The 22829-nt window shown below is 47.2% G+C and overlaps 1 protein-coding gene across 1 annotated transcript in view; it reads left to right on the forward strand.

Moving 5' to 3' along the window:
- The window catches only part of CHRDL1 (chordin like 1), a 64003-nt gene that overhangs the window by 30969 nt on the left and 10205 nt on the right, over positions 1 to 22829 (forward strand). The window contains exons 3-6 of the mRNA XM_030209749.1: positions 2847 to 2959; positions 7059 to 7152; positions 16721 to 16788; positions 18523 to 18697. Coding sequence (XP_030065609.1) covers positions 2847 to 2959; positions 7059 to 7152; positions 16721 to 16788; positions 18523 to 18697 — 450 coding nt within the window. The remainder of the gene's footprint in view (positions 1 to 2846; positions 2960 to 7058; positions 7153 to 16720; positions 16789 to 18522; positions 18698 to 22829) is intronic.

Raw genomic sequence — 22829 nt, forward strand, 5'->3', positions numbered from 1 at the left:
TAGCACTGATAGAAGAGCAGGGATCCCGGAGCCTTAGCAGAACACCGTCGCTAAGCTCACCGCATCACATGATCCCAGTTTGTTAATTTCATATGTTTTGGATGAATTATGACAGTCAAAAACAGCGAAGATGACGCAAAAGAAGGGAAAAAAAAGAAAACAATGAAGAAGAACCAAAAATGAACAAAAAAACAGTAGAAACAGGAAAATTCTGAAAAGTAAAGAATGCAAAATATACTGAAGGGAGAAAAAATATAAAACAAAATTATAAATAAAATATAAAAATCAAAAAAGGAGACGACACAAGCAAAAATGAAAAAATACTAAATGGATTTATTGAGGTGATATGACTCGACACAGCTGTGTTTCGGCCCAACTGGCCTGCGTCAGGAGTCTGTTACACCATGTATGTATTATCTGGATATCAGTCCTTGAAGGGTATTCAGTTGGACGCGCCTTTATTCACAAACACTCTACCTTTAAAAAGGCTGTGTGCACGATTTAACAACAATCGTTATAGAAGACTCTGGTCCAAGAAATATATATATATTTTTCACTAGAATAGCTGCACACCAGCGTTAGCGTTCACTAGCAAACGAATTGGATGAATTATGATTCACATTCATTTGTATTATATTGGATATCAATATTTATTTATTTATTTATTTAATACATTTATACCCCACATTTTCCCATTAGTTGTAGGCTCAATGTGGCTTACACATAACCATAGGGTAGGCTACAGTTCAGAAAGTATAAATGAACAATGTAATAGTAGGTTATTAAGCGTATAGGTATCATATAAAACAACAGAGATAACAAAAGATAGTACAGGGTAATATAAGATAATAAGGTCCATGGATTTTGCTGAAAACAGGAAAAATTAAGATTAGGTTGAGTCTGGAAGGTATGCCTTTTTGAACATGGTGGTCTTCAATAATTTTCTGAAATATATATTTTTATATATGTTTATACTTGTTGCATTGTGATTTATTTATTTTATTTTTGTTACATTTGTACCCCGTGCTTTCCCACTCATGGCAGGCTCAATGCGGCTTACATATTGTATACAGGTACTTATTTGTACCTGGGGCAATGGAGGGTTAAGTGACTTGCCCAGAGTCACAAGGAGCTGCCTGTGCCTGAAGTGGGAATCAAACTCAGTTCCTCAGGACCAGAGTCCACCACCCTAACCACTAGGCCACTCCTCCACTGTTGCTCTTGATTAATTCATGCTTGAACGGCCCTTCAGAATGGGCCATTACAGCATACTCTCATGCTCAGGGGCACCCATGTTGGCAGAGGAGCCAAAAGACTGCTCTCTCATCATGGGAGGTGGTCCCAACAGAGCAGTATTGAGGTATATTGTTGTTGGGAATGCCCTACTGCTCTCTTTCTGTACCTTTCTGAGATAGGACAGTAATTTGTTCTGTGAATAGAAGGAGGCCTTCAGTTCTCAATGATATCCATCTGGCACTTTTGACGAGCATAAGAAATTCACTTGGTGAAAAAAAGAGTATCCTTAAATAAACCATGCTTTTGAAGTAGGTGGGATTCTGTGTTTTATGGCGTTAGAACTGTAAATGTTGTTAAAAAGTTGGAGATAAGTTACATTTTTCTAAGCACTTTATTATTTCATTGTTTGTGTATGCATTTGGCAAAAGGAGCTCAAAATCAGTGGGTGGGAAAAGGCTGAGGGCCTTATTCAATAAGGATTTTCTTTCCATATTCCCAGAATAGGGAAGGGTCTTTTTTCAAGTAAGGTTCTTCAGTTCCAGTTTTGTGAGACTTTTAAACAATTTGGAACTGGCGGGCAGAAGGACAAGTTACCCAGTTGCAGAAGGGAGCTGCAGGCAGTGCTTGGGATTTATAGTCCCTGATTCTGCCTCTTGAAATCCAAGCTGCAGGTCCCATATTGCATCATTATAGGGTTGTAAGAAAGCCAGGACTGGCCTAAAATCTCCCTCCTTGACCTGGGTATGTTGGAAGCTATGCATTTATAATCACCTGACATTTAGAAGAACCTCACCACGCTACTTCAATGGGGGTTGACAAGGGGCAGGTGGGAAGGGGGGGGGGGTTGGGAGCTTGGAGATGTGTTTGATGCTGGGGCTGGGGGCTGATACGGGTGCTGAGAGAAGAGGGCTGATGTTAGTAGATGGCATCTGCTGTCTTTATATTTTGCACAGTACTCGGGGACATTTTCTGTTTCTGTGGCGTTGCATTGTATGCAGAGTCTGGCATCTTGGGGGTTCAGTTTAATTTTTGTCTAAATAGAAAGTTTATGATTACTTATTCTATAGTGGATTAGGGTGTATCTGTGTTTGTGAAAAAGACATGGCTTTCAGTTGGCATTGACTGTGCAGGATCGACGATCTGTACTAAGCTGTCTGTTTTCGTTTTACAATAGGTGAATTGATGTTCTAGTGCTCACTGTAGTGTTTAAGATGCTTTCCTTTTCCTTGTGTGACTCGTAGAAATGACTGCTTATGGTATGGTAAAATTGCTCTATAGGTCGTGAGTGTTTTGTATTCTCGGTATGCCTAGTACTGGATTTGGGACGGGGGTGTTAAAAAATGACCGGCTCCGGGTGTCAACTACCCTAGCTACGCCACTTGGGTATAAATAAATGCCAATCCAGAACCTCCTCTTTCTGTTTCATTCTAGTCCCTTCCTCCTGATACCAATTGTACTTCTTTCATATATTTTCTTTATTTTCTTTTGTTTTTTTTTCTCATTAATTTTCATTTTCATTCTTTGATTTATTTTTCTTGCTTGAAGAAAGTGGTCTGCAGCGAAAGGCAGAATTGCTCCCATTCACTGTCCTTCCTCTGCCCTTTGTATAGGTTCGGAAACGTACTGTGTGTTTCAAGAGAAGAAGTACCGGATTGGAGAACGGTGGCACCCTTACCTTGAGCCCTATGGATTGGTTTACTGTGTGAATTGTCTCTGTTCAGAGGTAGAGTGCATCTTTGTACTTACAGTGGACAGACTGGATAGACCGTACAGGTCTTTATCTGCTGTCATCTACTATGTTACTATGACTGTCTGATCTTGCAAGTTTTCAAGCAACAGAAACCCTTTTTTTTTATTTGCAGCTTTGGAAACATGGGTGTTCATGGCAAAATGAAAGCTGAAGTATGGTGTTAGAAACCAGGGGCCCGATATTTTAGGAACAAGAAAAGTGTGTGGCAACCACTATACCCTCTAAGCTAAGCAGGAGTCCTCCACCTTCAGTCCTGCCAGCAGGGTGTGCTGTTTCACTATGACATTTTCAAGAGTGAGGGACAGGCATGCTCTGCAGGACTCCAGGGAACCTGCCTGTCCCTAGTGAATTGAAAAAAACAATATTGAAGCGCACCCCCCCCCCCCTCCCAGCAGCAATTCAGTTGGATGACTCCCACTCAGTTTAGCGAGAACAGTGGAAACAGAGGCGGATTTACATACATAGTAACATAGTAGATAACGGCAGAAAAAGACCTGCACGGTCCATCCAGTCTGCCCAACAAGATAAACTCACATGTGCCATTTTTTGTGTATAACTTACCTTGATTTGTACCTGTCTTTTTCAGGGCACAGACCGTATGAGTCTGCCCAGCACTATCCCCGCCCCCCAACCACCCGCCCCGCCTCCTACCACCGGCTCTGGCACAGACCGTATAAGTCTGCCCAGCACTATCCCCACCTCCCAACCACCAGCCCTGCCTCCCACCACCGGCTCTGGCACAGACCGTATAAGTCTGCCCAGCACTATCCGCACCTCCCAACCACAAGCCCTGCCTGGCAGGGAAAAGAAGTAAGAAGCATAGCACTGATTTTCAGCACTAGGGCCATAAATCTAGGAACATGAATGGCAGGCTTACATTTATCAGCGTAACTTTTAAGCTCTTAAATTAAGAAGAATTTTCAGCTGAAAAGTTATGCTCTTAAGTCTGGCTGAAAATACTGCAGAAATTTAGGAGTATAAAATTAGGAGCTCAGCATTTTCTGAATATTGGGCTCCAATGGGTTCGATTTCCAAGCTATAAATCCTGAGGTCTTGGGATGTCAGAATTTGACAGAATTCTGCTCTTGTATGCTGTTCTGTAATGGAACCACAGCACCCAGGTTCCTTTATAGAATACAAGCACAACCCAATGTAACCCTGGTCTCACCAGTCTGGGCACCAGCTAGCTCATAGCGGCTCAGGGGGCACCAGGAGACCAGGACCTCAAAGCACTGTAGCTTTTCTAGTCACACACACTGAACTGGACGCAGGCCGGGGCCAGATAAAAAAATCCGGAAGGCCGCGTAGGATATTAAGCCAGGGCTGTTACTACACTCCACTCACTTTTCTCAGTCAGTTCTGAGAGGAAACAGATTCTCACTCCCATGCAAAGAAAAGACTCCAGTCCAGGTTTTTATGCAAACAGGAACTTTACTGTAACTCTCTGCAACAGGCAGTTCAAAATCCTTTCCAGCATAAATCAAATCAATTTGTAATCCAACTTGATATTGGATGCAAACAATAAGTCTAAAGCCAAACTCAGGGATATGGTGTATCTTCTCAATTGCAGTTTATAATCCTACTGCTCCTCCTGTCCTTACCCTTCCCTTCTGGGTGAAACAACCTAAGACCAGCACTTTCACTGGATCAGATCTCCGTGTCTGTCCACACACTTCTTTCCCAAAGGAGTACCTTTCCGGGCTACTACCTTTGACTCTGAACAGATCTTTCCTTTTCCTGCTGCCAGGCTAGGATCCCCTATTCAGGGCTGCCGAGAGACTGAGCTGAGTCTGGGGTAGGGCCGCTGCCACCGGGCCCAGTGTAGGGTCGCTGCCACCCCCCGATTGTCACCGCTTCCGCCCCTCCCCCCAGGATTGTCACTGCCACAACTGAGGTACCTTGGGGCTGGCGGGGATCCCAAGGCCCCGCCAGCAGAAGAGTCCAAGGCTGCTCTTCACTCCATGCCTGCCCTTCCTCTGCGGCTGCTTTATTCTCTCGTTGCATATGCTTGGTTTCAAAACCGAGCATGCGCCTGAGGGGGAAAACAGCCGCTCGGCACGGCAGTAGAAGCGAGCGAAGAGCAGCGCTAGAGGGGGGGACCTGGCTCCTGCTCCTGTCGGACCTGATCACTCTGGGCCCATCAGGAGCAGGAGAGAAAGAGAGAGAGACCCCAGCGCCGGGTTCCCCCTTGGAGGCCAGGTCCGGGGAATTTAGCCCCCCTCCTCTCGGCGGCCCTGCCCCTATTCAGTGGCGTACCAGAGGGGGGGCGGTGGGGGCGGTCCGCCCCGGGTGCACGCCGCTGGGGGGGGTGCCGCGGCGCACGCCTGCTTCTCCGAGTTCGCTAAACTTTGTTCGTTCGCTGCAGCTCCCTCTGCCCCGGAACAGGTTACTTCCTGTTCCGGGGCAGAGGGAGCTACAGCGAACAAACGAAGTTTAGCGAACTCGGAGGAGCAGGCGCACGCCGCGGCACCCCCCCCCCCCCAGCGGCGTGCACCCGGGGGGTGTCATTTCGCCGAAGGGGGGAGGTGTCATCTAGCGGGGGGGGGGCGCGCTGCACCCGGGGGGGAGGGCACATCAGCGCTCCGCCCCGGGTGCCATCCAGGCCAGGAACGCCACTGCCCCTAGCCCACCTGGAGCACTCCTTCACTTCATGGTTAATGCTTTACTGGCAGAAACCTCCTCTTAGGTCAGCCTTAGTTTCTTGAACCCTTCCAGGACACCCCCCTCTTCACAAGGATCCCGGCGGGGGTAGAGGCTACCAAAGACCTCGTGCAAACCCCAACAATCACATTTATTCCTAACTCCTCCCACTCCTACCATCATTCAAATGACCAGAAACATTTCCCTCCGTAACTTACCCAGGAACCCACCCCCTTGAGCTGGAGCCTTTACCACCCACAACCTCAAAGCCTTCCCCTCAGTAACTCTGGAGAGTTCTCTGGTGAAGCAACACTCGCAAAGGTCTTAGAATAAGAAAAAGAGGTCCCTGGCAGCTTCAAAATTTGGCATCTTAAGCAGTTGCCTGTAAAGTCAGGCTTGCTAACTGAATAGTAAGAGGTGATGATGTGAGGCTGGAAGGGGTAGAGACTACACTGGAGTCAGGCAAGGAAGCATATTTTGGGGAAGTAGTTAGATACATTGAGCTAAATTTTTTAAAGATGCAGTTACAGAAATGGTGGTGGACACCTGGAATAATCTTCAGTGAGGGTTAAGGGGGGTAATCACCAAACAACTATCTTTCGAAAATCGCTGAAAACATTCTTCTTCAACAAGGCCTACAATTGAGAAAATATAGCCTCGCTTATTTTCAAAGCACTTAGCCTCCCAAAGTTCCATAGAAACCTATGGAACTTAGCCTCCCAAAGTGCTTTGAAAATATGCCTCTTAAGTCACTTCACCAACCCACTCAAGCATGAACGCCCACCTTCTATAACTACCCTAATCACTCTCCTCCCTCTCTTCCCTTCCTTGATCGCTACACATTACTAACTGTATCTGATATCATGAAATGACAATGTTTACAAATCTATGTAAGCCACATTCAGCCTGCAAATAGGTGGGGGAATGTGGGATACAAATGCAATAAAATAAATAAATAATAAGGAAGCCAGGAAAGTGTGTGATAAGCACCACAATCTCTAGCAGTGAGCAGCCGGGGGGGGGGGGGGGGGGGGGGAGGGGGGAAGATTTAAAAAAGTAGAATCTGTGCCTCTGCACCAATATAGATAGAAAATATAGCAGAGTAGAGGGACAAAAGTGTCTTTATCACTGTTGCGCTCTGTATTAGCTAGGAAAACAATCAAGGATATTCCCAGTTACTGATAAAATCAACAGCTCTGAGATTCGCCATATTAAGGGTGCAATAGAGATCGACAGGTCTGGACTCTAGGCCCCATGTCCAGTAGGGCTGCTTCCATTTCTCTAGCTATCGTAGTGTCCTTTGAAACTTGACCCTTGATTCTGTTACCTATAGACGGTTCTGCCCAACCCCCCCCCCCAACACACACTTTTTGTAAATGTTAAATTACTTTAGTATATCCCAAAATGTTGACTGCCCTTTTGCTTCTTCTAGAATGGCAGTGTTCTCTGCAGCAGGGTGAGATGTCAGAGTCTTTCCTGTCCCAGCCCTGTGCATGTATCCCACCTGTGCTGCCCTCGGTGTCCAGGTAGGACAATCATACTTAACTTAAAATCACGCTCTAACTGATGTGGGATAATGAGAAGACACTTGGTGCCCACAACTGATACAGCGAGCTACACCTAGAACGCAGGCAGTCACTATGTCTGAAAGTGGGCTCCAAGGCTGTAGAACTGTGCGCTGTGACACTAGGCAGTGGCGTACCAAGGGGGGGGGGTGGGGGCAGTCCGCCCCGGGTGCACGCCGCTGGGGGGGTGCTGCGGCGCGCGCCTGCTCCGCATTCGCTAAACTTCTTTGCTCGTTCGCTGCAGCTCCCGGAACAGGTTACTTCCTGTTCCGGGGTAGAGGGAGCTGTAGCGAACGAGCAAAGAAGTTTAGCGAACGCGGAGCAGGCGTGCACCGCGGCACCCCCCCCCCCCCAGCGGCGTGCACCCGGGGGGGTGTCATTTCGCCGAAGGGGGGAGAAGGTGTAATTTAGTGGGGAGGGGGCGCATCGGCGCTCCGCCCCGGGTGCCATCCAGGCAAGGAACGCCACTGACACTAGGGACTCAGATTCGAATATCCTACCCAACAGAACCAGCAGGGGGCATTGATGTAGTACCTGGGCACTGAGATGGGAGGGTAGGTGGCTGCCATTGGTGCATGAATCGTCATTAGCAGAAGGGCAATTCTGAGGAGAAAACACCCATCTTTGCTTTTGGCCATTAAGGAAATTTGAAGTGCCTGGACGTACCACAGGGTAAGAGGATTTAATATATCAGAAAGCAATTGACGATAAATGATATTTGGTGTCCTTCTTTTGGTAACACCCTTCTAGCAGTTCTTTGTGTCCATCTAAATTAGAACAGATACATCTTTTAACCTAAAAAGTGTCAATCCATGTTATCATTAGCAGGGGTGGCCCAAGGCAAGATGCCGCCTGAGGCAGGGCTGAGATGCTGCTGCCCCCTCCCCCAGGGCCACGGTCTGGCATCTCTCCCTTCCATCCTTCACCCCATTCTCCGAGTTTACCTTCGTTTTCCATTTTCCAAAAGGCGGCAATGGCAGCGATTCCCATAGGCTGCTGGCACCAGCCTCTTCTCTATTGTGGCTCGTCAAAGGAAACAGGAAGTTACATCAGAGATGTGGGCCACAGTAAAGAGAAGAGGCCGGTGCCAGCGGTAGAGCAGCATATGGGAATCGCTGTGGCTGCCGCCTTTTGGAAAATGGAAAAAGAAGGTAAACTCGGGGAAGAGGTGGAGGAAGGAAGGGGGAAATGCCACTCCAGGAAGAGTGCCACCTGAGGCCCCGCCTCAGCTGGCTTAATGATAGGGCCGTAATAGCAATGATGAGCTGAATGTTTTTGAATTTCTAATCAAAGTATTAAATGGTATCCCTTTTTTTAAACTTATTTTTCTTTTTTCTTCTTTTATCTATAATACACTCAAAGCAGAGAAAAAGACCTCATCAGTCCTAGCTTGGCGTTACTGCGCTTAATGTGCTCAAACGCCAGCGTTCTTTGGACTCCGTTGTAATCCTCGGTCTTAAAAAACTCTGCTCCTATATAGTAAGTAATGGATATTATAATCAATGATAGTCAATCGTGATCTTTCTAAACTAAAACCTGTGCGCCAAGTATTGGCTACCATGTTAGTCCAAATTAATTGTAAAGACAAAAAGATCTAATTGGACACAATTCAAAAACATTCAGCTCATCATTGCTATTACGGTGGAAGTTGTTTGCTGAAATTGTGTCCAATTAGATCTTAATGTTAGGGCCACCACTGATCATTAGCAGGAACACAAGTCATTGCTTAGGCAGATTTTGGCCTACTAATGCTTTGCCAGACTTGGCTCATTAATGCCACTCTTTTCCAGTCCCAAACCCTCTCTGCACTCCTCATTTAAGCAAGCTATCTCTGTCTCTCATGCCTGCTCATTTCCCTTCTACCACTTTTTGTAAGTAATAAACTTCCTTTACATGTTCAAAACTGCTCCAGTGCAGGCAAAAATTTTCTCTGCTCAGACTTGCCTGTCCATACATGTACACAAGAACAGAAGTGTTGCCATACTGGGACAGACCGAAGGTCCATCAAGCCCAGCATCCAGGTCACAAGTACCTGGCAAGATCCTAGAACAGTAAAACAGATTTTATGCTGCTTATCCTAGAAATAAGCAGTGGATTTTTCCAAGACCACCTTAATAATGGCTTATGGAAGTTTCTTTTAGGAAACAATCCAAACCTTTTTTTAAACCCTGCTAAGCTAACTGCATTTACCACATTCTCTGGCAACGAATTCCAGAGTTTAATTACATGTTGAGTGAAGAAATATTTTCTCTGATTTGTTTTACATTTACCAATTAGTAGCTTCATTGCATGCCCCCTAGTCCTTGTATTTTTGGAAAGAGTAAACAAGCGATTCACGTCTACCTGTTACATTCCACTCAGTATTTTGTAGACCTCCATCAAATTTCCCCTCAGCCATCTCTTCTCCAAGCTGAGGAGTCCTAGTTATGTTATGCCCATGCCAGTTCGAATCTCAAAATGGCTGCCACGGCCTCCAGTGACAGTCTCGCAAGACGGTCGCTGGAAGTCCCAGAAGCCATTTTGAAGAAGGAGCTGGCCATGCGCAGGAGCGAGTGGAGATCACCTCTGCGCCTACAAACCGTTAACAACACTGTAAGCCCAGGAGGGGGCTGCTGCTGGTCACAACCTGTTTTTCTGCTTTGACTGCAGCAGTGGCGTAGCCAGAATGTAATTTTTGGGTGGGTCAGTGGGTAGGTTGGGTGGGCATGCATTTCATCTTCCCTTCTCCACCCCCCCCTGAACCCCTCCCCACCCCACCCCGACATCCCATCTGAGCCCCCCTGCACGACCCAGTCCCCACCTGCCTACGAGCTCCATGATCGATGAGCAGATGACCCTCGTCTTCCACCCGGCACCGAGCCTTTAAAAAAAACCCGGAGAAACGCCTCGCATCTGCTGTGCGCTGCTGTAAAGCAAGCAGCAAATCGTCTCATCGCGTCAGCCCTTCCTTCACTGTGTCCCGCCCTCACGAAAATAGGAAGTTACATCAGAGGGCGGGACACAGTGAAGGAAGGGCCGACGAGATGAAGCGATTTGCTGCTTGCTTTACAGCAGCGCACAGCAGACGCGAGGCGTTTCTCCTTTTTTTTTAAAAGGCTCGGTGCCGGATGGAAGACGAGGGTCATCTGCTCGTCGATCATGGAGCTGGTAGGCAGGTGGGGACTGCAGCGCCAGCAGAGCACCCCCCCACCTGCTGACACCCAGGGCGGGGCGGACGTTGGCTGGGCGGGCCTGGAGGGAAACTGGCTGGGCCTGGGCCTATCCAGGCCCGCCCGTGGCTACGCCCCTGTCACTGCAGTTGCTCTTTGCTGCTTCAAGAAGTTGTTGACCTAGGCGACCTCCTAGTTTTGCCTAATGGTTGGACCAGCCCCGGTGTCTGGGATCAGGTTCTTGGAGTAGGAGCCACAGAGCTGTAAGGCCAAGGCCTAGGGGATCACTCTGCTCCTTTCAAACACAGTCCAAACTTCAGGGATTTGTTCTAAACCCAGCGTATGTTTACTGAGAAGCAGGAAAGAAAAACAAGCACAAAGTGGAAAAAAAAGTTTAGACTATTACAGGGAAAACAAACTCTGTAATTTCCATCGTTTCTAGTTTTCAGCAATTATCTAGGTCTCAGTAGAAAACCAGACACAATCCACTGTCTAAACGATGCTTAAATTTCTTGAGCGCTCACTGAGTGGAGCTTGGGCTTCTGATGTTCCCACTGGAACTTTTCTCCTGTAAACCCAGGAAAACTGAGGAAAATCCTCTTCTATCTTTTCAAGTATAAAATGTCATTTTATTTCATTTAATCATTTATACACTGCACAGCTCCAGCCTTCAGGGCTATTCACAATAAAGTTTAAATCGTTCTCAGCACTGTTCAGCCCCACCCTAACCCCATTACAATCGATGTAAGCGCTAGAGAGGGTGATACCAAATAAAACCCCACAACAATGGAAAAACATAACCACCATCCCCTAAAATCAAACGAGCCTTCATTGCCTAGAACCAGAACCAGAACCAGATGTGCGGTATACACCTCAGGAAGATCACTTAGGAGATTTCAAAAAGTGATCAGCCTCTTTCAGACCCTTGCTAGCTCCAGCCCTCAATCCGTTTCAGAAGTATAGACAACTTATTCTTACGAATCGGGGCCACTGCTGAGAAAGAAGCATTCCTTGTGATTGCATATTGAAAACCCTTCACCTCTGCAACGGCTGAAAAATCACTGAAGACCAGGGGCAGACTGACCATTGGGACAACAGGGCAGTGCCTGAGGGCCCCTAGCCTCCATTTAGTTTAACTTTTAATAGGTGGTTAGGGGGGCCCATGACCCTTATTGCCCAGGGGCTCAAACCACTGTCAGTCTGCCCCTGCTTAAGACCTTACTGGTGGCCAGTGTAGCAAGGACACAGCTCTTACTCCCCTGAGCTGTGAATATTCAATGTCCAATGCACTGTTCCAGTGAATCTTCCCTGCTCAATGAATCAGGAAGGAGGCGGGGGCAGGCCCCTTAAGATTTTTTGACCCAGGCCTGGCTTTCTCTCTGCGGCCCTGCATGTGGTTGATCATCTAGTCAGGCCTTTGTAAACCCCCACTTAAAGTGTGGAGGAGTGGCCTAGTGGTTAGTGCAGCAGACATTTATCCTGGGGTTCAATTCCTACTGCAGCTCCTTGTGACTCTGGGCAAGTCACTTAACCCTCCATTGCCCCAGGTACAAGTAAGTACCTGCATATACTATATAAACAGCTTTGAATGTAGTTGCAAGAACCACAGAAAGGCAGTATATCAAGCCCCATTAATAAGATTCCATGGACAGTCTCAAAGAGCAGCAACATTCCATGTAGAACCCCAAAGAATAGCAAGATTCCGGAATCCCAAGGAGTGGAGGAGTAGCCTAGTGGTTAGTGCAGTGGACTTTGATCCTAGGGAACTGGGTTTGATTCCTGCTGCAGCTCCTTGTGACTCTGGGCAAGTCACTTAACCCTCCATTGCCCCAGGTCCAAATAAGTACCTGCATATACTATGTAAACCGCTTTGAATGTAGTTGCAAAAGAACACAGAAAGGCAGTATACCAAGTCCCATTTCTCTTTCCCTAGTTGAGATTCTCCATGGAATGTTGCTGCTATTTGAGATTCTACTTGGAATGTTGCTAGTTGAGGAGTAGCCTAGTGGTTAGTACAGCAGGCTTTGATCCTGGGGAACTGGGTTCAATTCCCACTGCAGCTCCTTGTGACTCTGGGCAAGTCTCTTAACCCTCCATTGCCCAGGTACAAGTAAGTACCTGTATATACTATGTAAACAGCTTTGAATGTAGTTGCAAGAACCACAGAAAGGCAGTGTATCAAGCCCCATTAATAAGATTCCATGGACAGTCTTAAAGAGCAGCAACATTCCATGTAGAACCCCAAAGAATAGCAAGATTCCGGAATCCCAAGGAGTGGAGGAGTAGCCTAGTGGTTAGTGCAGTGGACTTTGATCCTAGGGAACTGGGTTTGATTCCCACTGCCGCTCCTTGTGATTCTGGGCAAATCACTCAACCCTCTATTGCCCCAGGTACAAAATAAGTACCTGAATATACCATGTAAACTGCCTTGAATGTAGTTGTAAAAGAACACAGAAAGGCAGTATATGAAGTCCCATTTCCCTTTCCATTTTATTCTATTTTACTACCTAGGACCCCTCCCAGCTCTGGGAATGTCCTGGTTGAAAATGTAACCTACCTGTGTTATTTCCCACCTCTGACCTAATAAGGTCCCCGACTCATGTAATGTGGTCCTGGTGTGCCTGAGGGAAGATGGTAAAGTCCTGGGGTATTTCTTGCAGACTGTGGCTTAGTTTTGTTATGGTTATGGGAGGGTTATATTTCTGATGCGTTGGAGGGGGAGAACTAAATCCCTGGTATGTTTTGGGGGGCATTTCCTAAGCCTGGGAACAGGTTACCTTGAAAACTGCACTTTAAAAATAGTTTCTGGACTTAACCTTGCCAAAAATGCAGACTTTGAAAAATGATCTGTCCTGGATATTCAAATAAGCAGCAGGAAGTGTGATGAGGGAAGTGTACAAGAGACAGAGTGTGAGTGAGAGGGGCAGAGAAAGAGACACCGAGAAGGAGAAACAGAGAAGTAAAGACAGGGAAGAGCCAGTGAAGACAGAGAGGAAAATTAAAGCGACCGTGCAAGAAGAGACTATGATAGGCAGTCATCATGCATAGTTTGGGATTTTAAAAAGAAAAACAGGACAAATATAGCCTAGCAATCTGAGGGTCAAACATGAAAAGCACTAAGTTAACCTGAGTCAGCCTCTCACATGCCAAGTAAGGAAAAAAACATCACTGGCAGACATGTGTGATATTTACAATACAGAATGTCAAAGTACGGGCTGTACTCATGGGGGTTTTCTAAAAATTCACATGCTGAGAATAGCTTTACACAAAGCGATCTTCCTGCAGGCTGTATAAAGTGAGGCAAAAGGGAGGTTTGCATATAAACGGTTTTCTGTGCACTGGTAGTGAGATCATGGTGACTTTTGTTGCAGTGTTTGTGCAAAAGTGTAAACTGCTAACTGAAGTCATACCAAGAAAAAGCTACTATAGGGTTAATATTCAGCGTGATTTAACTGGGTAGGAGGGCTTTTACCCTGTTAAATCACATGATCAGCTCCACACATGAGTGACACTATTGTAGTGTTTGTGAAAAGGCATCAGTCACTATCTGAAGTCATACTGACAAAAAGATACTGCAGGGTTAATATTCAGTGTGATGTAACTGGGTAGGAGGGCTCTTATCCACTTAAATCATGACCATCGGCTCCACATATGATATTTGGTGCCACTCATAAGAGTAGCCATACTGGGTCAGACCAGTTGTCCACCTAGCCCAGTATCCTGCTTCCAACAGTGGCCAATCCAGGTCACAAGTACCCGGCAGAAACCCAGATAGTAGCAACATTCCATGTAGAACCTCAAAGAATAGCAAGATTCTGGAATCCTAAAGAGTGACAAGATTCCATGCAGAATCTCAAAGAGTAGCAACATTCCATACTACAAATCCCAGGGCAAGCAGTTTCTTCCCATGTCTGCCTCAATAGCAGACTTTTCCTCCAGGAACTTGTCCAAACCTTTTTTAAACCCCGATATGCCAACCACTTTTACCACATTCTCCAACAAGTTCCAGAGCTTAACTATTTGTTGAATGAAGAAATATTTCCTCCTATTAGATAGTGCCGCTGAATAACCCATGTGACCTCTGTGGCACTGTGTAAAAGGTTTGTTTGTAGATTAATATTTGAATGTCTGTTTCATATCACCCTCTTTCTCCTTTCCTCCAGGGTATACACGTTCAGGTCAGTAAGTCCCTCCTTATACATCTTGCAACACAAATCCCATCCCATTTTTGTAGCTTTTCTTTGCACTGCTTCAAGTCTTTTTACAACCTTAGCAAGATACGGTCTCCAAAACTGAACATAATGCAGAAAGGATGATTTAACTGTGTAGCCTTCTCTTGCTCATCTGGAACCAGCCCTAATTAAGACCGGGGTGCCACCAACCCTCATTTCATGCTACCAGTGAGCAAGTTCCTGTTTTTACCCTCCCAACCCCCATCAAGCTTAGCCACCACAAGGACAGTCATCAGATAGAGGACAAAAGCTCCCCAGATCCCGTCCACACATTCCCTGAGTCTGGCCAGTGGGTGGCACTGTTCAGTGACAACTATGAATTCTGTCCCCATGGTATTGCTAGCCCATGCCAGCTCAAGAAGCAACAGCCAAGCTCAGGACTCAGCCGTCTGGCACTAAGCCATTTCACTAATTCTCGGAGATACAAGCTGCAGCGTTCAGGCTTACAAGCTGGCAAAGTGAAGTTAAGCTTATGTTATTTTAAAAGGCGCACCAGTTACGTATTTAAGTAAATGCACATGCTACACTTTGACAGGGGTTCTCACAGGTATTTGTTTAAGTAGAGTAGTGATGGCTAGTGAGATATTCAATTGTAGAGGCAAAGTACATTTTTCTAGGGGGCAGCAGGAGTGAAATGTTCCTTCTGTAGCCTTCTTTCCTTAGCAGTCATCCTTACTCCCACCTACTCTTCATTGTCTCAGACTGGGCAAAAGCCCCTTTCCTTCTTTTATTGCTGAACCAGCCAGTAGAGGGAGCCAGGGCACCAGAAGCCATTCCTATGCAGGCAGAGCAATCTGCTGCTGCCTGTAGCGCTTCCACACGGAGGTGAGAGGCGCCGTCAGGTCAGTGCAGGGGGCCCGGCACAGAGGGGGGAGGGAGCGGCGGCAAGGAGGGTAGCTGGACATGGGGGGAGGGCAAGGGGGAGAGGCCATGGTTGCTGGACATGGGGTGAGAACAGGGCACAGAGGAGGGTTGCTGGACATGGGAGGAGGGGGAGGCCAAGGGAAAGAGGAGGGTTGCTGGATATGGGGGGGAGGATCGGTGGACGGGGTGAGGCCAGGGGAGAGAGGAGGGCTGCACTACTCGCCCGTTTTTATGGGCTTAATGGCTAGTATATATATATACATACAAAATACAGGGACTTCTGACGCAGGCCTTAGGGGCCAAAAGACAATTCATGTCGAGTCCAATTTTATTTTGAACAAAGCTACTGATGTGAACTCTTTGAGTCCATTGGATGTTTTCTTTGTATCATCCTTGTCACCTTCACTGTGTTTGACCTGGACACAACATCATTTACATGTATGTTTAATTAGGATTTGTTTTCATTTGAATTCCGAAATAAATTATTGGGGTTTTTATTCAAGTACAGCATAGTAACGGAAACAAACATCCGAGATGTAAGATTGCCTTTAGAAATATGGTTTATTTAACCTTATATGCCGCCAATGTTTGAATTCACAGCAAGCATTCAGGGGCATTCAAATATTTCTGGCAACCCACGGGGATCTCTACTACTACTACTACAAATCATTTCTATAGCGCTACCAGTCGTACGCAGCGCTTCACAATTTAACATGAAGAAAAAGACAGTCCCTGCTCAAAAAAGCTTACAATCTAAATCAGGACAGACAGACAGGACAAATAAGGGATAAGGGTAGGACAGACAGATAGGACACATAGGGAAAAGGGACTATTGAAGAGAGGAAGACAAGATAAAGGTTACGAGCAGGTGACAAGTTAGGAATTAAAAGCAGCATCAAACAGGTAGGCCTTTAGCCCGGATTTGAAGGCGGCCAGGGATGGAGCCTGACGTAATGGCTCACGAAGCCCATTCCAGGCATAAGGTGCGGCGAGATAAAAGGAATGGAGTCTGGAGTTAGCGGTGGAGGAGAAGAGTGCAGTTAGGAGAGATTTGCCTAGTGAACGGAGTTCCTGGGAAGGAGTGTAGGGAGAGATGAGGGTGGAGAGGTAGTGAGGGGCAGCAGAGTGAATGCACTTATAGGTTAATAAGAGGAGCTTGAACTGTATATGGAAACGGATAGGGAGCCAGTGAAGTGACTTCAGAAGATCTCAGGTCATTCCTCTGGAAAGAAGGTGGAATAAATCTGCATCTCTAGTCTTTAATGACATTTTCTTCTCTATTAGGGGATGGAGAATTATCCTGGGAACATCCTGGAGGTGATACTTTTCGGCAGCCAGCCAATCGAGAAGCGGTATGTGTGTGCAGTGTAACAGAAAGTGATGTGAAACCTTCTATATACCGATCCATTAAGCATCTGAGGTGATGACAGATGAAATAAACTCACAAGGACAATCTGAAAGGAAGATATTTTGACTCCGGGCAGATTATCAGCATTATGTTAGGACACAGAATATATTTCTATACAAGGCTGAGTTTAGTTTTGGCTATGGATTTAAATGGAAGACCTATTATAGAACTGAAAATGCTGTGCTCCTCATAAAACTGATTTAAGAAAGTGATAAGCTGAGGAAGCCTGAATGAGAAGAATTGGGAGCTTAGCCTAGAATGGGTGGCAGAGCTGGTGGTTGGGAGGCAGGGATAGTGCTGGGCAGACTTATACAGTCTGTGCCAGAGCCGGTGGTGGGAGGCAGGGATAGTGCTGGGCAGACTTATACAGTCTGTGCCAGAGCAGGTGGTGGGAGGCAGGGATAGTGCTGGGCAGACTTATACAGTCTGTGCCAGAGCCGGTGGTGGGAGGCAGGAATAGTGCTGGGCAGACTTATACGGTCTGTGCCAGAGCCGGTGGTGGGAGGCAGGGATAGTGCTGGGCAGACTTATACGGTCTGTGAGAGCCGGTGGTGGGAGGCAGGAATAGTGCTGGGCAGACTTACACGGTCTGTGCCAGAGCCGGTGGTGGGAGGCAGGGATAGTGCTGGGCAGACTTATACGGTCTCTGCCAGAGCCGGTGGTGGGAGGCGGGGTTGGTGGTTGGGAGGCGGGGATAGTGCTGGGCAGACTTATACGGTCTGTGCCAGAGCCGGTGGTGGGAGGCGGGGTTGGTGGTTGGGAGGCGGGGATAGGGCTGGACAGACTTATACGGTCTGTGCCAGAGCCGTTGGTGGGAGGCAGGGATAGTGCTGGGCAGACTTATATGGTCTGTGCCAGAGCCGGTGGTGGGAGGCAGGAATAGTGCTGGGCAGACTTATACGGTCTGTGCCAGAGCTGGTGGTGGGAGGCGGGGTTGGTGGTTGGGAGGCGGAGATAGGGCCGGACAGACTTATACGGCCTGTGCACTGAAGAGGACAGTACAAATAAAAAAGTAGCACATATGAATTTATCTTCTTGGGCAGACTGGATGGACAGTGCAGGTCTTTTTCTGCCGTCATCTACTATGTTTACTATGTATTCCTCAACATGGCTTCTGACTCTGGGGGTGGTAGTAGTGAGGATACTCCAGGAGGGTGGGGACAACATCTACTGGTTGTCCACTTGTGCTGGCTTTCTGGTGGAAATCTACTTCTTTCCCCTTAGAGTACTGTTCTTGTGATGTGAACTGAGAAATAGGGATGGATCTAGTTTTTCTACCATTCTTGACACCTGGAGCTGGGGAACCACAGATGAATCTCCTCTTTACCCAAGGTTGGCATTTAAAGTTATTCCTGCATCAGCTCTCCTCTGTTCCTCATAAAAAAACTGAAGGAGAGCTTTTGGTCATACTTTCAACCATCAATCCATGGGTTAGGTGCTTGGGAGATGCCACCTTTATCTATCGCTGACATTGGGTCGCCAACGGGTAGATTGTTTCCATCATGTGCTAGCTAAATATTAGTTTGCCTCTCCCCTTCATTGTCTCCTTTTTTCTGTCCATACCCAACTCCAAAATCAGGGTACACCTCTCGTAACTCTAGAACCTAGTCTACTGAGTCTTATGTCAGAAAGGAAGAACTTCCCTTCTTAATAACATATTTGTGCTTCTGTGTAACAGAGACACTCATACCACCGCTCTCATCATGACCTTCCAGTCAGTTCTAGTAGACAGGCGTTGAGCATTCCTCGCTCTTCCAGTGCTCGGAGTAACCGTGAAGTGCTTCCAGACCCTTATCAGGCATCAGGAACAATCGTACAAATTGTCCTCAACAACAAACAGAAACATGGACGAGGTAAGGAATAAGTTCGTTCTTTGGACAAAGGCTCTAAATATATGGGACCAACCACTGACTTCTGCTGACTAATACATTCCCCGAATTTGACACCTGCTGCTCCTTAAGCTAGTTGGGGATGCTACAGAGGAGTCTCAACTACCGCACAGCAACAAAGGCTAGCGGCTGGACTTAGGGTGCATACATATCAACTTCAAAGGGAGTTGTGGCCTGTAGGCACTAGCCAAGGACGGTTGTTGCCTTGTAAACAGCTATTCTGTAAACTGTAATGTGAAACATTCAAAGCCTAGGTACATTTTTCAAGAAAAGCCAATAATTTAGGTAACTCTCCAGCTTATTTTCGAAGGAGAAGGGCGCCCATCTTCTGACACAAATCGGGAGATGGGTGCCCTTCTCCCAAGGACTGCCAAATCGGCATAATCGAAAGCCAATTTTGGCTGGCCTCAACTGCTTTCCGTCGCAGGGCCGGCCAAAGTTCAAGGGGCGTGTCGGCAGTGTACCGAAGGCGGGACAGGGGCGTGGTTAAGAGATGGCCGTCCTCGGCCGGTAATGGAAAAAAGAAGGGCAGCCCTGACAAGCATTTAGCTGCCTTTACTTGGTCCCTTTTTGTTCACGACCAAGCCTTGAAAAAGTGCCCGAACTGACCAGATGACCACCGGAGGGAATCGGGGATCACCTCCCCTTACTTCCCCAGTGGTCACCAACCCCCTCCCACCCCCCAAAAAATTTAAATACATTTTTTTGCCAGCCTCTATGCCAGCCTCAAATGTCATACCCAGCTCCATCACAGCACTATGCAGGTCCCTGGAGCTGTTTTTAGTGGGTACTGCAGAGCACTTCAGGCAGGCGGACCCAGGCCCATCCCTCCCCTACCTGTTACACTTGTGGTGGTAAATGGGAGCCCTCCAAAACCCACCCGAAACCCACTGTACCCACATCTAGGTGCCCCCCATTACCCTTTAAGGGCTATGGTAGTGTTGTACAATTGTGGGTAGTGGGTTTGGGGGGCTCAGCACACAAGGTAAGGGAACTATGCACCTGGGAGCAATTTGTGAAGTCCACTGCAGTGCTCTCTAGGGTGCCTGGTTGGTGTCCTGGCATGTCAGGGGGACCAGTGACCTACAAAGGCTGGCTCCTTCCACGACCAAATGGCTTGGATTTGGCCGGTTTTGAGATGGCCATCCTTAGTTTCCATTATCGGTGAAAACCAATGGTGGCCATCTCTAAGGTGGACCCAAATGTTGAGATTTGGCTGTCCCCGACCGTTTTATCGAAACGAAAGATGACTGGCCATCTTGTTTCGATAATACGGTCGGGGACGCCGCTTTACGGGGCCGTCCTTAAAGATGGCTGCCCTTATAGATGGGCGCCCCCGTTTGATTATGTCCCTCTCTACTACCTCCATTGCATACGTAGTAAGGAGTTTATAAAAAAGAACACTGAGATTAGGTCAGGGCTTCCCAAAATCATCTTCTCATAGCCAATTGGGTTTTCAGGACATTCATCATCATGTACCTACATGAGATATATTTGCATATATTGGAGCCCGGGCAAAATTCATACTCAGTGTTATTCTACACAGGGCACTCCAGGCTGAGCGCTCTTTAGCAAATAGTGCTTAGAACGTATTCCGGCATCCAGGGGCGACCCAAGACCATCTGCTACCTGGGGCAAGAAATGAGCTGCTGCCCCAACCCTTCCCTGCCCAACCTCCTTCCCCGAAATTACCTTTTCTATTCTGTTCTTGTTTTTCAAAAGGCGGCGGCAGTAGTATTCTCCCATAGGCTGCCCTGCTCCTGGTCCCGGTCCCGGCAGCATGCAGCGATGCCCGGTTACCACTGGGTTACCGCCGTGTAAGTCATTTCTGGGGGGGGTTTCTTTTTCCCCCCATAAATGGTACATGCTCAGGGCAGGACTACCACCGGAGGCCACATTGGGCTGGCAGTAGTCCCAGAAGAGTAAGCATTAAGCCCGTGTTGAGCTTACCGTCGCTCTGTAAAAGGGCCCCTAAGCGTATTTTGTAATGCAGTGCACCTAACTTCTAATGCATAAAGGCAAGAAAGGGCGTGGTTATGGGCAGGGAAATGGGTGTTCCAAAATTTACACGCGTAGTTATAGAATATGGCCCTGTGCACCTAATTCTATGCGCATTTATGCCAAATTTTCATCTGTGTAAATGGAGGCGCATAGTTTTAGGCACTGGGATATCGACTAAGTGTATTCACCTAAATCTAGGAGCCACTTATAGCACAGATGTTTTAGGCACCATATATAGAATGTCTCTCTATATGGCTACGACAACAGTACTGTCTTCACAGATAGGGGATATCCATTAACCCCAGATTCCTTACATGGTGACCAAATTTGGGCACCCTAATTTGAGCATGGATCTCCGATCTGCATGCAAACTAATTAGTTAACAAGCTGTTATCATTTATTGACGTTAACTGGCATTAATTAGGATTTGCGCCCAGCTCTGCCTAAGCGCTATTCTATGACACAGAAATGCCTAAATTGTCCAGCATGCAACTGGCTATAGGAGGGGCATTCCAAAAATGTAAGTACAGTGTTATAAAATAAATGCCATGCGCTTAGCGTATGCACCAGTTACTTACCACAAAACATTTTAACGCGCTTTGCAGTAAGTGTTTTAATGCATGCTGAACTATACTAGAATTTCATCCATTTGCTTCTTGAAAACCATCTAATATAATAATTCGCACCTCCAATGTTCTGAAGCTGACTCCGTGGCAGCGTGGCAGCGAAGCCGTGTAGTGTTCATAGGGTTCGTAATCGCCCCGCCTTCGAGGGAACTCTGTATAGTTGCCAGGGAAAGAAACGCGATGCCAGAAGGAGAAGGGACCAACCACAGGCCTCCCACTCGCTCTCAGTGTCCCGCCCTCAGAGGGAAGGGAAGGCTGCATATAATATTCACCCACCAGAAGTTCGTTCCCTCCCTCCGAGTTCCAGGGTCGTCGTCCGTCCCCCCTCCCTCCCTCCCTTCCAGTTCCAGGCCCCCCCCTCCAAATTTTAAAAGTCATCCTGACTTACCTTGCGCGGTAAAATGTGTGCAGGCTCGGCACTTACTTCAGTTTTCCCTTCTCTGTCTCTCAGCTCTGGTCCCGCCCTTGCGGAAACAGGAAATGAGGGCAGGACCAGAGCTGAGAGACAGAGAAGGGAAAACTGAAGTAAGTGTTGAGCCTGCACGCTTTTTACCGCTGCTGCCGGCCGCCGTAACCCCGACGAGGTAAGTCAGGATGACTTTTAAAAATTTTGAGGGAGGGGGCCTGCAACTGGAAGGGAGGGAGGGAGGGATGACGACCCTGGAATTCAGAGGGAGGGACGACGACCCTGGAACTGGGAAGAAGGGGGGGGGGACCCTGGAACTGGGAGGGAGGGAGGGAAGGAAGGAGGACCCTGGAACTGGGAGGGCCCTGGAACTGTGAGGGAGGGAGAGAGTGGGGGACCCTGGAATTGGGAGGGAGGGGGGATGCTGGAACTTCCCTTAAAAACATTAATGGCAGAAGGTGATTACCTTGCTAGCGCCCGGTTCATTTCAATGAGAAACGGGCTTTTTTTACTAGTCTCTTAATAATTCATATGAACTATTGACTTAAGCTAGGGGTTCTCAACCCAGACCTCTGGATACACCTAGCCAGTCAGGTTTTCAGGATAAGCATAATTCATATGCATGGGATAAATTTTCAAACGAGCAGATCAGTGGTAGATGTACACAACCTTTGGGGGTCTTTTGCTAAATCTTAGCTTGAGTTATCTGCAGCAGGGCCCATAGGAATAAAATGGGCCCTGTTGCAGATAACGCGAGCTAAGATTTAGCCAAAGACCCCTTTAACAGTAGAGTACACAAACTTTAATAGTAGAGTTGCAAACAAGTATATTGCCCGACACAGGCTGTGTTTCACCCAAAAGGGCTGTGTCAGGGGCAATGTTGTGATCTTCAGTGTCAAAAACTTGTTAAAAAGTGTGTATACTATTCTCCAACATAGAAGCTGCACAATAGTAGAAAAACCGGCAAAAGCACAATTCAAAACGCCAAGGTAAAATCCGCATCTCAGTGTGACGATCACAACACAGCCCCTGAAGCAGCTCTTTTGGGCGAAACACAGCCTGT

Source organism: Microcaecilia unicolor, chromosome 7, assembly GCF_901765095.1.
Source record: "Microcaecilia unicolor chromosome 7, aMicUni1.1, whole genome shotgun sequence".
Lineage (NCBI taxonomy): Eukaryota > Metazoa > Chordata > Amphibia > Gymnophiona > Siphonopidae > Microcaecilia > Microcaecilia unicolor.